This window comes from Crocodylus siamensis, chromosome 3 (assembly GCF_052110815.1).
Source record: "Crocodylus siamensis isolate JL-2025a chromosome 3, ASM5211081v1, whole genome shotgun sequence".
Lineage (NCBI taxonomy): Eukaryota > Metazoa > Chordata > Crocodylia > Crocodylidae > Crocodylus > Crocodylus siamensis.
The window spans coordinates 180,444,607-180,463,487 of NC_143397.1; the positions used below are offsets into that span (position 1 = coordinate 180,444,607).

Here is an 18,881-nt window from a genome sequence, read left to right on the forward strand (position 1 = left end):
GGACCTTGTGCCACCTCTGCCCAGCACCCCTATGCTGCGATCATGGCTCCAGGCCTTGTACAGGGATTGGGCTTTGGGACCTGCACTGCCTCTGCTGGGCTCTGCATTCCAGGATTAGGCCCCATGCTGCCCTGCACACAGGATCTATCACACAGGGACACAAATCCATGAGGAACCCTGTGGGCTGCCTGACAAGGCACTGGAGGTGGGATCTGGCTGATGGGCTTGGGATTGAACACCCCTGCTCTGCTGTCTCATATCTGTTTTTTTTAACTGTTACCATCCATCTATTATTGTCATCATTCATCAGGAGGATATGCATTGTGCATTTTCTCTTTCAGTCTTAGATAGCAGATTGATAGCCTCATTGCCAATAACTACTATATCACCCACCATAAAGCCTCTTCTCATTTCATGGCATAGTCTTTCCACTACTGTGAAACAACGCGGATTTGCAAACTTCAAGAGACCCATTTTTATCAGTTTATCTGTTTGCTGTGGTACTTTTGTAGATGTTCCACCAGATCTTGTTCAGTATAATTTTAAAATATTGAACATACTCAATTTTGAGTACTTTTTCTATATTTATTCATGTAGTCATTTGTGAGTTTTTTGAGGGTTATTTGAGAGGTTCTTGACAAATGTTTGACCTGTCCAGCTTGGAAGATCCTACTGGCAGCAAAACTACTACCAATGAAGCTTCTAGGGTGATGGGATCATACCATCTATGAACACACAAGCCCTGGCTTCAGTACCAAAGCTCGTGATTACAAAAACCATAAATATTTATATAATAAGCACATATGAAGGAGTAGTAGTTATACCTACAAATAGAACAGTGTCATTAAAAATTTTTTGCCTGTCTGAGCAGAGTTATGATTTTACCTACTCTCCAAACTTCTGTATTCCCAGCAGTTGCCAGCAAACTGATCCTGTAACAATGCACTTCAGGCTTTTGGACAGCCAAAGTGAGAAGTATGCAGCAGTTTTTAAAGTTTATCAGAATTTGACTTTCAACTTCCTGCCCAGAAAAATAACTGTGGTATGCCATTTATCCTCCTACCCCTGCATGCCATTTAATGAAGCTGTTCAATTTGTAGTTATAACTACCGTCTCTTCACATTCCTTAAAATAGAATGACTTTTGAACTAAAAAGTTCATCTCTGGTTAAAACTATCAGTTGAATGTATTATTCACAAAAGCAGAGCAAAAATAGTAAGTACACAAACTAAAAAATTAGTGCATCTTTTACAGGCAGCTACAATTAATACTTATGCTACTAGTCAGGGTTGCTGCTTCCTCTCTTGGGCGGAGCATACCAATGTGTAACCTTAGTTCTTGTATAGCACATTGTTGTTGCAAGATTTGTTGAAACAATCTTACAGGGAATATAAAATGACTGTATCCCATTTATAGAAAAAGTAACTGGAGAACTGAGAAGTCATGTGAATTTTTGCAGGAGAAAGAGTGGTCAGAGATGGGAATAGAATTATGTTACCCAACCTTTCATCTAGCCTTTCCCTTTAAAGCAAACTATCCTTAAAATGCTGAGTTGGGTTTAGATGGGGAAAAAATGTAAGCTTATTTTAATTTATACTACAATCATCCTTAAAAGTTGTCCATAAGAGAGGTTCCTTTCTACTCACCAGGAACAGAGAGATCCCTGTCTCTAGAGTTTTATGGAGTATTGATCATCAACTATACTGATGGGAGCAAAGTGTCAGTTACTTTATTGATTTTGATCACCGGCCTTTGAGGTCAGTGACTGATTCCAGTAATATTTTGGCTGAGCCAAAAAAGAAGTAATAATACATACTCTCTAAAAATGTGTATGTGTATCAAGATCCATTTCAGATAAGCATAATACTGTATCTTTAAAAATGCAAGTGTAAGGGTGTGTAGTCAAACCCTGCTTAGTTGCTCAGAGTTGTTAATATTTAATTATATCACAAAATGTATTTGCAGAGTCCCTTTATCAATGCTCACTCTATCATATCCTTTGTTGTGTGTCATATCTTATCCTTACTCCAGGGGTGGCTAACCTGCAGCACATGTTCCACAAGTTGCATGGGCAGCCTCTGTGTGTGATATGCAGCAGACTGGGGAAAGGATGGGCAGCACAGCAGCAGATAGGGCAGGGAGCAGAAAACAGCAGAAAATCAGGCAGGGAGTACAGGGCAGGAAACAGAAAGCAGAGCAACAGATCGGGTAGGGCAATGGGTCAGAAAATGGAAAACAGAGCAGCTGATTGGGCAGGGAAAGGAGATGGGAATGGCAATCCAGGAAGGTGTGGGGCTGATTTGAGGTATGTGTGCCAAAAGAGAGAGGCTCCCATGGCCTACTCTATGCCAATAGAGCTGTGCTCATAATACTCAAGCAAACTTTAGCATTTTCATTTAAAAAAAAATCTTTAAACAAATTGTCAATAGAAAGAATAGTCAAGCTTTGTCCTAGAATTGTTTGTTATATTGGATTAGTACAGTATTTGGGGGCATTATTCTAACATATGTTAATATATTACATTAATAGAAATGGCATAAGAGAGAAAGATTTTTTGGCAATATGTTTTATTGAACCAACTGTCTCTCACCCTGTTTATTGACACTGTCTCTCACCCTGTTCTCATTAAGAAACTGGGGGGCTGGGGTGTAGACACCCACACAGTCAAATGGGTCGCCAACTGGCTGGAGGGCCGCACCCAGAGGGTGGTAGTAGATGGGTCCTTCTCACCCTGGAAGGACGTGGGCGGTGGGGTTCTGCACGGCTCGGTCCTTGCGCCCGCGCTGTTCAACATCTTCATCAGTGATTTGGATGAGGGGGTAAAAAGCACCCTGTTCAAATTTGCTGATGACACTACGATGTGGGGGGACATGGGCACACTGGAAGGATGCAACAGGCTACAATCAGACCTAGACAGGTTACAAGGGTGGGCGGATGAGAATAGGATGGGTTTGAACACAGACAAGTGCAAGGTGATGCACTTTGGGAGGAACAACCGGCACCATACCTACAGGTTGTGGAACTCCCCTCTTATCAGCATGGAGGCGGAAAGGGATCTGGGGGTCATCATTGACTCCAAGATGAACATGAGCCGGCAGTGTGGAGAGGCAGTCAGGAAGGCCAACCTTGGCATGCATCCACAGATGCATCTCGAGCAGGTTCAAAGAGGTGATCCTCCCCCTCTATGCGGCACTGGTCAGGCCGCAGCTGGAGTACTGCGTCCAGTTCTGGGTGCCGCACTTCAAGAGGGATGTGGACAGCATGGAGAGGGTCCAGAGGAGGGCCACTCGTACGATCAGGGGACAACAGGGCAGGCCCTATGAGGACAGGCTGCAGGACCTGAACCTGTTCAGCCTCCAGAAGAGAAGGTTGAGGGGGGATCTTGTGGCCTGTTATAAACTAGTCAGGGGGGATCAGCAAGCACTGGGGGGGAGTCCCTGTTCCCCCGAGCACCGCCAGGAGTGACCAGGAATAACGGTCACAAGCTGGCAGAGGGTAGGTTTAGGTTAGATATCAGGAGGCGCTACTTTACAGTCAGGGCGGCTAGGGTCTGGAACCAGCTTCCAAGAGAAGTGGTGCTGGCTCCTACCCTGGGGGTCTTTAAGAGGAGGTTGGATGAACATCTTGTTGGGGTCATTTGACCCCATTACTCTTTCCTGCCATGGCAGGGAGTCGGACTAGATGATCTGCTCAGGTCTCTTCCGACCCTAGAAACTATGAAACTGTATAATTGTTCAGATAAGTTTTAGGAACAAAATGATTACTTAATAATTTTATACATTTTTTCCCCCTATATCCTCTTCTATTTCAATGCAGGCATGATTTTTAATGAGTGGAAATGTGGGGGGCAGAGCAATAAGAAGGGGCCAGTTATAGTTCTAGATATGTGAATTCAAACCTTGCTCTGCATGTAGGCTGAAGGCTGCCCACAGTTGACGCACCTGTAAGTTGGTCTTTTGACTGAGCCAAAGGCATCTGCTTAATTGTTTGCCACTAGCAACCAAAACTGATATCTTTATCACAATGGTGTTTGGACCTTTGGCCTTGGTTGAGCCTTTAAGCTTTACAGTGAGCTGTAGAATAAAGTGGTAAGTCTTGTAAAATATACTGATGCATTGGAATACAATTAACTTAGTGCCTTAGTCCTTGACTGGGACAAATCCCCATAACCTGGTGTGCGTGGGCAGGCCCTTTTTTTCCTCATGGATCAAAGTGCAGTTTCACAGCCAAAATGTATTTTATAAGTATGCCAAATTCTTCAGGGATATATTTTTTTCAGCATTTATATATATTATAGCTGACATAATTATTTTAAATATACCTCCACATCAAGAATACATTCTTGAAATGTGCCTAAGGGATTTCAATATGTCATTCTTAAACTTTTGAAAAATTTAAGCTAAAATGTATACAACTTTACTGTTCTGCATCCCCCTCCCCGCCCCCTACCAGCTGGATCTTGCTGCAAGGAATCTTTTGAGTTGAATCCAGATCTACTTTCAGTGGGATGAGCTGTGGGAGATAACTCAGTCATCTCTTTTTTGTCAGTACTGGAACAGTAACAAACTGATTTTTTGAACATTTTGAGAGAACATGTGATCAATATACAATATTTCTGTCCCACCCTCCCTATAACCTTTCCCTGTGTAGCTCTTGTAGATGTTGGAAGATGGGCATGATGATGCCTTAGGGCATAATGGTCCTATATCTCTACATTAAGAAGGCAAGGCTTGTGTGAATACAGTATAAAAGGGAAAGATGTTTACTTGATCAGATAAGGTAACTACTGGAAGAGGGAACTCTCTTTGTTAAAGACTTACCACTTGGGTCTACAAAGCTGTCTTTTCTCTTACTTCATTGGTTGTTTCATCATCATCCTGTGACATAAAATTCATTTTTAATTAAATTAAAAGTACTCTATGACTGTGTCCACAACCTTTTTAAAAAAAAATTAGCAGCAAAGCTACAAAGCTATTTAAGTGGTGTTGATCAAGACAACATAATTAACTTCTAAATTTATCTACAACATGTATAGATATTCCCAGTTTAAGCCCTCATGCAACGATCTTGTATTGGGCCAGCAGTTGCAAGAACATATAATAATTATCTTCTCCAGATCTTTTGAGATCCATTTTCTTACAAAGGTTCTGTCTCCCATAGGGAAGGTTGGACAAATATTGTGGGATCCACTGTGTGACCAACAAATATAAAGGCAGATTTAATATATAATTAATTCAATGTTAATTCTGTTCATCTTTCAAGTAAACAGGAATAGTTATGAGGCTGTGTTTGAACACTGAAGTATGATCTTGGATCCTGGCTAACTGCTACACTCACCTAAGTACCAAGTGGCCAAACTGAAACAGCTTGAGTATAAATAGTTTCTGTTTCACACTATATTGAAGGTTTATTTTCATAGCAAATATTTTTGTACACATTGTATGTACTTTTGCATATGCACTTTTGTAATTTTCTTTGAGAAGTTGCCAATTTGTAACTAACTTAATAATGTTACCATAAGGATATTCAGAACAAAAATGTAGTCTACCCTGCATACCAGAAACAAAGAGGGTAACAGAATATAAAGTATTTTAACTGCTCTTACTGCTATCCACAACCTGGGAGAGAAGGTAGATTTCATCGAGTTGGTCTCTACAATGGTGCTTGTGGCCAGGACAAGATGGGGAAGGGTGAGAAATGTCCAGGAATTACACATAGCAATGGGTATAACATAGTGTAGTTTGTTCTTTTCCAAGGCAATTCAGAAACTAGGGGAAAAGACAGTGAATCTTGGCCTCCCTAGACTGCAGCATAGCAACCTTTCTCACTCTGGGCTCAGAGTAAAACCAAAACTGAGCTTTTAGTGGCTAGATGTGATACCCATAAGTACCATATTTCAAAATAACAGTTCACCATCTTCCAGACAGATTATTACATGTTAAATTATTTTGCTTTATTTAGTGATAACAGAAATATTGACAGCAGAAGACAAGAAGCAGGTTAGTGAGCCTGCAGCCTCTTGCATTTCATTCAATCCTTTCAAATCACAAAATACAGTCTTAACTGAGGTGGTAAACCTACTGCCTCTTACAGGTTGACTTCTCCCCAAGCCATCAGTTTGTCCTTTAAATGCAGTCCTTTGCGGGTGTTGGTTGTAGCCATGTTGGTCAAGGGATACAGGCAGACAAGGTAAATGTGATATCTTTTATTAGACCAACTAAATTATTCTTGCTCTCACACTCCAGTGGCAAGGGAGAAACAATGACTTTTATAACTTTAATCACATGTTAAGGTTTCTTAAAGTTGATCATTGTTCATATGCCCCCCCTCCCAGCTCCAACAGTGCTCAGACTTGTAAAGCTGGCTGTGCCTGGGCCATATTCAATTTTTTTTAAGGGTGCTTCCTGTGAATTGAGTTTCATAAAATTTTGCAAAACTTCCATTTTTAGCCCAATATCTCAGCTCCTTGGTTCAACACGCAAGTAAAAAAGACAGCAGAGAAGTCTGATAAGCCCTACAGTCAAAATGAGTTTGCAGTTCAACACACAGTACAGCTATTGAAAAAATTAACAGAAGATAAAATAGGATATGGAATTAGGTACTCCATATTGATTGTCCTCAGTGAAGCTATCTTCAATTATCATGGAATAAGACCATGGACACGAGTGGTTGTTGAGGAGTGGCTGACACTCTTAAGTTCACTCCCTTACTTACCTCATGGTAACGTATTCATTCAGCCATACTCACAGATACACATATACACTTACCAGCATATTTCATAAGATATGCATACATTCTCTTAATCACTGCAGAAGAATACACTTTGCCTTTGCTGTGCTATAAAGGCAAAATAGTCGCATGCAGTTTAGCCCCCAAAGAGAAGAACCACATATTGGCTAAGCTAGTCACATTGTTTGGTGTTTGGAAATCTGCCAGATGCCACAATGATGGGCACAAAAAGTGGAATAGAAAAGAATGATATTAGGGGAACTGTCTTGTAATGGAAAGCATATATTAACCTTAATTTAATGATTTTCTTGATACTGTATAATAGAAGTGCAGGGATTTTTGGTTATTCAGAAAAGAAGGTATAATTTCAAGTTTTGCATTAAGAAGGACACTCCCTAATTTATCATACCATAACCAAAATAAGCTTGAGAACTATTAATCAGTAGGTCTCTAAGCATTAGCCTTAGCTTGTACAGTGCCTTCGGCATTGAACAGTACATACAATAGACATAAGAATTCCTTTTGTCATTAAGCCAAGGAAGCAATTATCTTCATAATTCATGATTTGTTTAAAAATCAGTTAAAATGGGGTGTCAGCTGCAGTGCCTCATGAAAATATTAGCATTTTTAGTTCTTATTAATTACCTGCTACTCTTTAACCATTTACTATGTTCCTGAAAAATGTTTGTTGCTACAAATACTTTTCCTTCTGGAGTACCTGTAACATCCAGTTTACCCAACTGACAGTTTTTCCTCCCCTCACCTAAAATGAGGCTTTAACTTTTGCAGAAAGTTAAAACCTTCTGGAATCTAGTTGCTTCAAAGTTCCTCACATTCCAGCTCCTCTCTCTTCAACTTCACGTTGCATGTTGATTAACATATACACATTCACATACATATGCATTGCAGCTTGTAAGTATTGGAACCCTACCTGTGCATTAGCAAACATTTTGAGTCACAACCCTGAACAAAGAGTAGAGCCCAAGATGCATCTCAGCTGATGTATCCCAGATCCCTCTAATGATCAGCGTCCTCTCTGCTTCCTTGTTGCTTCAAAGAGATAGGTATATTTGGCAAGCCTAAAGCAGCAGCAAATGGTAGCATTCTCTTCACTGGCTTAGTTGTTTGCCTAATTGGGAGGTAGTTTGAATATCAGCAAGGGTCATCCTTGGAAAATGTAGGAATATCAGTGAAGGAAAAGGATTTTTTTTCCCCTGATGAAGGGAGCAGGAGGAAACAATACCCATGGAATGTTAACTACCCCAAAAATAATTTCCTGAAGTTACTGGAAATTAACTTGACAAATATGACAACAAGAGATGTTTTAAATCTTTTTAAAAATGAGCCATGCCAGAATATTCATAAAAACAGGCTGAGTCATTAGCAAAATAAAGTCATATATTTTCTTTTAAAAAGGTTCAGTAGAAAAATTATATTCAAACATATGTTACATAGTTAATGTAGTTTGTAGAATGTAGTGTAGCATTTCATATGTTTTGGCTAAACAGAAAATACATTGTTTAGCAGGCATGTACCTTAAGAGGGTAAAAATGCAAGTAGACTCTGCTGTACTATGGCTGTCTGCCTGTTGACTAAAACAGTTATTAAGCAGTTCAACCCACACTAAAATTCATGAAATCTGCTTGTATTTCTGTGGCACTTGAATGATATGGCTGAGATCAACCTTTTCCACTCTGGTTCCTGATAAAAAAAACAACAAACTTAAACATATATGTACTCTAGGCTTAGTCAGTCATCTAATAAAAAATGTGAAATTGTTTTGATAACTATAATGTAGCACATACAATAGCTGAGCTTGGGTAATGCCTTTTTAAAAAGTGTCTACAAGCAAAAAAGTAAACCTGATAAACTACTTTCTTGGGTGGGGACTTTTTGAATAATTAGCCTTGAGCAATGAAACTCCAGAGCCACACCTGGCTTGAATCTTTGATCTGAGTTCTTAGAACTGGAACCACATTATGGTGTTTATACTTTATTCTGATCTTGCACATGATAAAATCTTAGTATTGCTTACAAGCTGCAGCAACTGTATTATTTCTTTAATTTAACAATGTAAGTTGAAGCTCACAATTTAATTGCATTGAAAATATAATGTTTCCCCATAGTTCATTTTAGTGTGGCTTAGTGATTTTAATGCTTTCTTATGTTTTCATGGTGTGAACTTTATTTTTAATACAAGCTCTAAAAGCTTAAATGGGATAACATACTTCCTTGGTAACATCAGCTACCATGACAACATATATAACAATCAACACACAGACAACACAGGATTGTAATGTGGCCTATTCAACAGAGAAACTTATTTAAAGCCATCAAGGGGTAAAGTAAAAACATTATGATTTACAAGGTATATATAATTTATTTGCACTGTCATAATTTTATAATATTAGTCATTTTTAAATAAAGCTTTAATTAAATAAGGGAAAGAAGAACATAGTTCCATTACTCTATCTGTGTGTCTGAAATACTTACAGCTCATTGCTGAATATGTTGGAAGAAGTGGCAGTTAGTATCACCTGTGCCACTAGGCTGCTCAATCTATTTTGTGGCCTTGAGCAAATCATTTAACTTCTTTGCCGCACAGTGTCCCAGATCTACCATGACAATAATAATAATAATATAGGATTAACTGGTTGATATATTTATATCACTCTGAAGATGGGGTTTGATTCTTCAGTCATTTACTCTAGTGTGCTACTTCAATTAAGCTAATTGAAATGGCACAATCTAGGAAAGAAACAGACCCAGAACAAATTAACTGGATATTACTGTCACAACCAGTGCAACTATTTACCTTATCTCATTGGTTTTTTAAAGTAAACTTTAGAATTGTTGATAGATTTTTGGAAACTCGTATGAAAACTTGTGAATAGTTACTGCATAGCAAGAGTGAGGTATGTGATTTTTTAAATAGTTTTGGATACTGACTACTAAAATTTACTACATATATAAGGTTAATGGACACTTGAGACATGTGGAGAAATTGGTACTCAGTGAATCCTCAAGATACTGATGTCTGGAGTAGTAAATGCACCAAACTTTGAGAGAGCAGTATGTACTGAGTGGTAATCTATTCACAATTTTTTCACAATGCCAGTACAAACAGACCTCTGTGCATAGTTGAGATTTGCCTCAGACTTGTCATTCTTCTATTTTGACTTACTCACTTCATGCAAATGAGATTGTTTTTTAAAAATCCCACTTTGGAGCTTGATTTGCCAGTAGATGAAAAAAATTGAGGATTAAAATTCTTTTGTTTCTTATAAAATATTAGAATAATAGCAGATGGGACATTCTTCTTGCATAGAGAGAAAGTGGGAATGGAAGACTCATTTGATTTCTACTTAGATGCTGCATATGCAAGCATATGAAGGAGTATAGATTTTTTTAGTTAGCATTTATAGTAGCAAACATCTCAAGTTTTACAAAAGCAAGTGCTTTACAATCAGGAGAAAAATTGGGGAGTCATGAGTCTATAGCTCTTAATTTATTTTTTCTCAGGCATGTGCTAGTAGTATCTACTGATAGAATGCAAAAGTAACTTTGCTTTTGAAACCTAAATAGGGGTTATGTATACTCTTACCTCCAAATGTACAAAATGTGATCCTACTCCCTGTACAGGTGCTTATACTCTATTCTTAATACCCTTTATGAAGATGTGTCAGAGATACCAGATCCACATTAGACCTGACCAACTGTAAAAAAAAAAAAAAAAAGGAGTTTGGGATAAAAAGAAAAAGATCAGGGAAGTGATATTCCCTTAATCACTGTTAAATTGGAATATGTTTAAATAAATAATTTTGAAAGCAGATTAATTCCCATGATTTTTCTTCTGTTGTTTTTTTTTCTTTTACATTAAATGTGTCTTAGGGAAAATCCTGCCTCTGGAAGCAGATCCTCTTCATTTCCAATATATAAGGCATATGGTCCCTCCCTAATGCAGCACTCGTTGTCAGGCCAAGGCCTTGAATATTTATATATATTTATATTCTATTCTTATTACCCTTTATGAAGATGCCAAGGCTGGCATGACCCTTCGACCTAATACAATTCCCCACATTCCCCACTACACTGTCTTAAGGCCTAGGGATACCAAGTTAGTCCACTTCCAAACAGGCTATTGCCATCAGCTCTATGTGCTCATGGTCCACATGCTCCACCATCCTGCTTTTGCATCCCATCCAGACACCAAGTGATAAGTGTGCCCTTGTTGCCAAGAAAGCTAATGGCATACTTGGCTGCATAGGTAGGAGTGTTGCCAGCAGATCAAGGGAAATGATTATTCCCCTTTATTTAGTACTGGTGAGACCACATCTGCACTGCTGTGTCCAGTTTTGAGCCCCCCACTACAGAAAAGGTCTGGATAAATTGGAGAGTCCAGCAGAGGGCAATGAAAATGGTGAGGGGGCTGGGGCACGTGACTTATGAGGACAGACTACCTGAAGGGGCGGTCCAAAGAGTTCTCAGTGGTGACAGATGACAGAACAAGGTCTCAAGCTGCAGCAAATGTAGTTTAGGTTAGATATTAGGAAATACTTTCTCAATAGGAGGGTAGCAAAACACTGTCAGAGGTTACCCAGAGAGGATGTGGAATCTCTATCTTTGAAGGTTTTTAAGACCCAGCTAGACAAAGCCTTGGCTGGAATTATATATTTGGGGATGGCTCTGCTTTTTTTATGATTCTCTGATTCTAAGATGCCTTCAGTGAGGACAAGGGCCCCTGGTGGACAAGCACAGAATCATAGAACCATCCACCCCTTCCCTAAGTTACCTGTTCCAGTGCTTCAATACCTTCCTAGTGAGGGTGGTGAAGCAAACCTCCTTCGCTGCAACTTGAGAACTTTGCTCCTTGTTCTGTCAGCATATGCTCAACCCTGATCCTGTGAGCCACCAGGGACCTCAGCTGGCAGCTCCTCCACAGATCCATCACTATGGATGTGTATCTGGTGTGGTTTCAGGATGTCCCTAATACCTGCCCCTTCTGCAAGCAGGAGACCCTGGCGCACACCTACCTGAATTGCACCAGGCTGTAGTCTCTTCACCACTCCTCCAGAACCTTCTGCTGGGGTTTTGGCTGCACTACTCCCCACACTTCTGTTTATGCACTCCCCCTCCATGGCCCCACCAAGTCCCAGGATATCCTAATCAACCTCCTCCTAGCCCTAGCCAAGCTAGTAATCTATCTGACCAACAAGGAGGCTCTGGCTAGAGGAATCTCTGGGGACTGTGGGGCCATTTTCCTGGCTCTTGTCCATTCACATTTCTGGGCAGAGTTTCACAGTATGGCATCTACTGGCTCCTCAGACTCATTCAAGTGGATACTGTCCAGTGTACTGTGCTTGATGTTCCTGGTGTCCCTCTTGGTGCACCCATTCTCAAACTTTAAGCATTTCTCATGCCCCTGTTTTGCCTTTCTTTTGCCCTAAGGAATTAGTTATTATTTTCTCAGTGGCTTCCCATCCTAAGGGAGGCTTATAGTTCTTCTTGGTGGGCAACATCCCACAATCCCTTCAAAGTAACAAATAGGCCTAACCTTGTGCTGTGCCTGACCCTCTGGATCTCTGACTCAGTTCCCAAGATGGATCTCTTAGCTTCTGGCTTCCCTACACTCTGGTAGGCTCCCTCAGAACATGGCTGCTTCTCCTGATCCTGAGGTAACCCCCAGACGTGGCCATCTAAGGCCCAGCATGACACTTCTCAATAGCATTTCCCAAATTGGCAGCATCAAAGGGCAGGTGTGGGCAGAATATGAGAAAGCAGGAACCAGAAGATCTCCTACTACAAGTCCCCCCCATCTCCCTCTACAAAGAGGATTCATTAAGCCTGAAATGACTACCACAACAGTAGATGCTATGGGTCGACTGTATACCTGCACTGTGGTAGACACAAAAGTTTCTTCATAGTCACATAAGTCCCCTGCTGAATTACCCAGTATACAAGTTAGGTCCTTAGGATGAGATCTGAACTGAGGATTAGGACTATACCATTAATTAGTACGATCTTGTAACAGTTTTTGAATCTGCCAATGAGTAAAAGGTAAGTATGGGAAAGATACAAAACTCTGTTGGCTAGCATTTTGTCTGCACAGCTTAATGGTTGCAACATTCCAGTATTTCCGGTCCTAGCATTTCATGCATTTGTGTCTTCTCATCAACCTCACATTTGATTCTCTCACTGAGAAAGAATCTGCTGAGTCTCACATTTGAGTGAGTTTTTATTAAGGCAGTAAGAGCCTTTTAATAAGGCTGCTTGCAACATTTTATCTTGATAGTGACAGAGCCAACGTATATTTCTAGGTCAATACAAATTAAAATACTTGGATCAAAATGTTAAAATCATGTGTACATGAGTCCTCTTTTATTTGATGGCCTATTATGTATGATATTGGGATGCACATAACTTTCTCTTTGCATGAGCAGGGCTTGTAGCGTTGGAAGGTACCTCAAGGGTCATCTAATCCAAATCCCCGCACAGAAATAGGATTTACTGTTTTTAAGCCATCCAACACATGCCTGTCTTCAAACCTCCTGTGGAGAACATTTCACAAGCTCCCTGGACTATTCACTGCAGCTACCATTTGCTGCAGCTACTGTTTTTAAGGTCCACCTTGACAAAGCCCTGGCTGGAATGATCTAGTTGGGGGGTGGTCCTGCTTTGAGCAGTGGGGTGGAGTAGATCAGCATTTCATAACCCATCAGTCATGACCCAGAAGTGGGCTGCAAGAATATATGAAAGGGTCATGAACAAACTTTATAAATGAATTCTCCTTTAAAGAAGAAAAATGCAGGAAACTGTGGGTTTCCCCTTGCAGGCTGGCAGAGTTCCACAAACAGTATTTGGCCCCAAAAGCTAGCAAATAAGGTTTTTTTTCAACTATTTGAGTTGGTCTAATAAAAGAAATCAGATTTGCCCAAAGAACCTTGCCTGGAAAGCATTAGGTACTTTGGAATGGGATCCATGAAAGCCAGTATGTTGAGCATACACTGCTTTTTGGTCATCTAATCCAACCAGTAGAAAATGCTGAGAAAAAGTGTGTAAATAAAGCCATGCTCCTTCCACAGATTTAACCACTAGCTCTTGACTGCAGGGATTCAAAACCATGAACACACTTTTAGTTTTGGGCATCTTAGTTCTTTTTTTCAGAAAACAATTCATTCCTTTCAAAACATGTGAGGAAACGGTTGCGGTGGCAGCAGCGGTGACTGATTACAGCAGTCATCTGGGAGACATGGAGCCTTGTCCATGTTCTGATAGGTATTTAAACAGTTAATAAAAGGCAGAACTACTCCAACAGAAGGAACCTACCCTAGAAAGTACAATCATACTATGGTTAAAGAACACTGTTGAGAAATGTGAACTCAAAACCCCTTAAGTAGGGGAGATTATGAGCCTGGTGTTTTCTCCTTCAAAGTGAGTGAGTTATTGTGTAAGCAGCTTCATAACTGCCTCCTCCTGCATCCATCTTTTGTGTGGGCTTAATCAAATTCAATCCACATCTAATGGATCATGCTCAATGAGTGAATAGGAAGATTATTGCCCCTCTTTCTGAATCTCACCAGAGTTTAGGCATTGCTGTATCTGGAGCAAGCCTGGGACTGTGGCCACTCTGAACCCTCAAATTAAATAGTTTAAATAAAAGGTTTGGGAGCACATCTGAACACTATGCCTAGCGAGATGTCACTGACACAGTACATTTTTGTCTTCAGTGCCATAGCTTTGGCAAGTTTGTCAAAATTTAAAAGCAAATGTTCCAGATTTTCTGCATTCTTAGTGCTAATTGTAAAATGGATAATAACTCCACTAAAACACAGTGTTTTTATAATAGTTTTTGTTTATCCTTTCACTTAGTTTATTCACACTATAAAAAGATTATATTTTCAAATATTCAAAAATAAGCAGCCCAAAATGGCAGCTTCCATGAGCAAGATAAAAGTAAGACCTAACAAGATGGAATAAATCCCACTTGATCAGGGATGTCAAATTCATCAGACCCAGTGGGCCACACGAGTGGTTCAAGGATGGCCTGCAGGCTGGATTAATGGCATGGGGCTGGTCTGTGTGCTGGACTGGGTCTATGGACCAGCTCCATGCACTGGATCCAGCATGAAGAGCTGGTCTGGTGCGGGCGCTGTGAGCCCTGTGGACTAGCACTGCATTTTGCATGCCATGCATGTGCTATAGCCACCCCTGTGTGCCACATGCAGGGTGCACTGCATCCAACTCTACATACCGTACACCGTGCATGCCAGATCCAGCCCTGTGCACCATATTCAGTGTCTGGGGCTGGTCTGGCATGCACTGTATGCAGGGTGCAAGTCCAGTTCAAGACCCATGAGTAGCAGAATGGGCCAGATGATAAGGCAGTGTGATCTGGATCTGGCCCACATGCTGTATCTTTGATACCCTTGCATTAAGTAATAAACAGACCAATAAAAAGTTGCATTATAGATCTTTTTGGCCCTATTCGTTACCAGAAGAAAATTTTTCATGATATAAGGTTTGTAATATGCATGGAAAAATTTAATCAAATCTGAAATTCCATAGCATATTTTTCATTGTATAGAAAATACAAACTATTTTGGGTATTATACATTCTTATTGTCTTTTTCTTAATTGTCTGAAACTAAATTTGAGAAGGACCAGGAGCACTGTCACTCCTATTTCTGGTTTGTTTATAAAATTGATCACACTGTAAGGACTGCTTTTGAAAAAGATAGCTTTGAAGATGAAAACATGAAGATGTTTGTAGAGGAATTTAGCTCAGTTTGAAATCTTCAAAAATATGTTGACTTCAGGCCAAATGTTATGGTCCTTATTCAATCAAAACCCTCATTAAAAATCAAGGAGTAGTCCACGAAAGTATTAGCTGTAGCCTTCATTTTCCCCTATTTTCTGTTCGTCTGAATCATTTCCAGCTGTGAAACTGTGCATAAAATAATGTTTATAAAAACAATTAGATGACTATGGTACATAAATAAATTATATAACAGCTATGTGTCTACTTTGCATAGATGTAAACAGTTATGCAAGGTCTAATGTGGTAGAGAATCAATCTTCACTGTACAGTAGTCTACAAGATAAACAACAAGGTCAGCTTTAACTTTAATAAACAGTTCATGTTGACTTTAAAAGTAAAGAAACACTGTTTCAATTATGAACACTTTAGGTTGAAAATATACTATATTTACTTGCATGCCATATGAAACTTCATCCCTCAAAACTACCCATCCAAAATTGAGATTTGTGTTATAGGTAAGGAAGCTGATTTTTCATGCCAGAATAGAAGTATGGGGACACAGCAGTGGCTACCGAGAGCTGTGCTGGACTTTATGGGTGCCTACACAAGTGCTCCAATATGCTCTAATTAGAACGCTCTAGCATTGCCATAGCAGGTTTAAAAATGGCCACTGGGGCACTTTAAAGTTTGTTGAATGAGCTTTACTTAAAGTGTCCCACTGCCTTTTTAAATACTCAGGCACTTAATACACATGATGCTGCGGGATTTTAATTACAGTGGCTCTCCAGGATCCGTTCTAATTTAACTGCTCCCCACCCCCCACTCCCAAGCACATATATAGGCACCCTACGTGAGGGGCAGAGTCCATGCCTTAGCATCGCTCACATTACCCCTTGCTGCTCAGCCAAAAGCTAGATTTTTAACCATTACCATTGTTACTGAACTGGTTGCTCAGCCAAAAACTGCTCCCATTTTAACCAACCAGGAGGAGGTAGATGAGATCTTCTGAGCAAATATCAAACAAATTAAAAGATGAGGAACTTCAATAACCTGGACACCACTTGGAAAAAAGTATGGCAATTCATACCCAGGCCAACAAGTTCTTCGAATGTTCTATCAATTCCAACTTTCTGCACAACTGAAAGTTCCATTCCTGGCCAACTCAAAATGAGGAACGTGATCTTTTGGGCCTCCGTGCTACTGTAGCAACAACAAGCAAAACATGCATTTTACTCTGCAATTAAATAATGTGTCATAACATTTATTTAAAAAGGCAGCAAAATATTAACTAGAGATTGATCTTGCTAACAAATTTTCACCTCCAGACACATCTTCAGTGCAGAAGTGCTGTGGTCAATTTGTTATATATATGCATGGGTAGAGATTTTCCAAGCATTCTATGGGATTATATTAATGAGAAACATGTCCCAAACTCCTAAACTGCTCTAAAAATCTCAAATACAGATTTCTATTTTTAAAAATCATAAACAATACACAATATAAATTATTCAAAGATATTATTTCAAGCAACTGAGAAACTGACATTTTATTCCTCTACGACGACATGCTGAGATTAGTCATACTTGCTTGTCATTCTCATTGCCGTCATTTTTTCTCCCTGTTTTGTATGATTTTATATAGTATTTTAATTATCTTAAGAACAAGATCTGTGGGCCTTAATAACTGGCAAACACAGAAATGCTTTGATGTTCATAGACCACTGTAACTAACAAATATGTCTCACCTGAGTCTAATTTTGTTTTATATATTTACATGTTTTCTTTGTGAAGTACACATTTATCAATGGACTATGAAGCTTTCTAATTTGAGAGAGAGATGATAAAAACATAAGTATTTGTGTAGAATATTTAATCTCAAAGCATTTTGAAAATATGAGCTATTTAACCCTCCCAATCACTGTTTAATAAATGTTTATGGTACATTTATTCAGTATGTACAGTTTTTAGATGGAAAAACTGATGCAGAGAAGTTACATGACTTGCCAAACCTACTGAGGAATCATTATCTAAGGATATATTGAAACTCAGGAATTCCTGGTTCCTCATGCTGTGCTCCAACAATGAAAACATAATCCTCTAATAAAATAGACCTGTCATTTTAATTAGAGTTAGAAATATTTTAATTACCTTATAGAAGAGCATTCGACTTCAACTTTTCTCTCTCTAAAGTAGAAAGTTGATCAACATTAACTTCAAAACAAAACAAAAAGATCTATTTATGATTCATTTATATTTGAATTAAATCAGTTTGACCATTCCTCTGAAGTCTGGCTATATTTTAAATATATTTGAAATAAATTATTTAGTATCTGTTGACTGATACAAATCCATTCTTTCATTTCACAGACTTATCTCCTGCTTATTTTCTACTGGACAAGACCTGAATTCCTCTGTTATCAGATGACCATTTCACAGCATGGGTTAAATGCTTAACCAAAACTAACCCATGCACATTTTGAGTTCCATTAGCTTGACACATCTTTTCTGTGATGTGATTGGAAAGTTTAAATCTATGCTTCAAGGACTGTTTGTAAAAATGGTTCTGAATATATTTTCATTAACTTTGTGAGAAGCTTTTAAAGCGTTTTTGTAAAACGATATACTGTAACGTAGCTAGAAAGCAAAAGTATGAGAAAAATGGGTAATGGACTGAAATGTTTTGGTTAATAAAATACTAGACAGCATCCCATATGCAGACCAACACACTGCAAGTTTAAATGTAATTATAGGGACTTTCCAAAGCCATTAAAGTCAAAGGAAGCATCCCTTTCAAAGTTTAACCTTGGCAAACTTTGTATCACACACAAAATGCCTCTGTTTTTTATTCTAACCACCCACCCAGCTTCATCCTGGATCCACAGTTGGTATAAATGAATTCATCTCTACTGGAACTAAATTGATTTGTAGCAGGCATGGACCTAACCCTTTATATTTGTAATGACATAGGAAAAAGCCTTATTTCAAAGCATATTTGTTTCCTCCTAACAATTATAATTTGCCATGTTCATTGTTCAGTTTCACAGGAAATGGTTATTTCTTTTCTCCCAAAGATTAATGATGGTCAAAATTTCTGTATCTGAAGATGATGCACTAAAGCTGATATTTCAAGAGACAAGTATAATTTATTCAGAGGTTGGTAACAGGGAGTGAATGAATTCACTTTGCATAGATAATTTGTTGTACTACAAAGGAAAAGAGGTGTTGGATGGTAAACGCCTACTGCAGACTCTCAGAGGCCTGCTTTGTAGCCACTGATTTTATTAGTGTGTAATTAATAGGTACAAAGGGAGCAATCTGCTCAAGTACTGCTTTTCTGCCTGATGTTTGTGTTTCAACATTCTTTAAATATTATTGTGGGGTGAGTATTTAAGTAC

At 39.1% G+C, this 18,881-nt stretch overlaps 1 protein-coding gene across 1 annotated transcript in view; it reads left to right on the top strand.

The window, feature by feature from the left end:
• Window positions 1-18,749, top strand: part of LOC149869181 (uncharacterized) — a 94,929-nt gene extending 76,180 nt beyond the window's left edge. The window contains exon 4 of the mRNA XM_090039870.1: window positions 17,854-18,749. Within this exon, the coding sequence (XP_089895996.1) occupies window positions 17,854-17,940 (87 nt within the window). The 3' untranslated portion in view covers window positions 17,941-18,749. The remainder of the gene's footprint in view (window positions 1-17,853) is intronic.
• The last annotated feature ends 132 nt before the right edge of the window (window positions 18,750-18,881 follow it).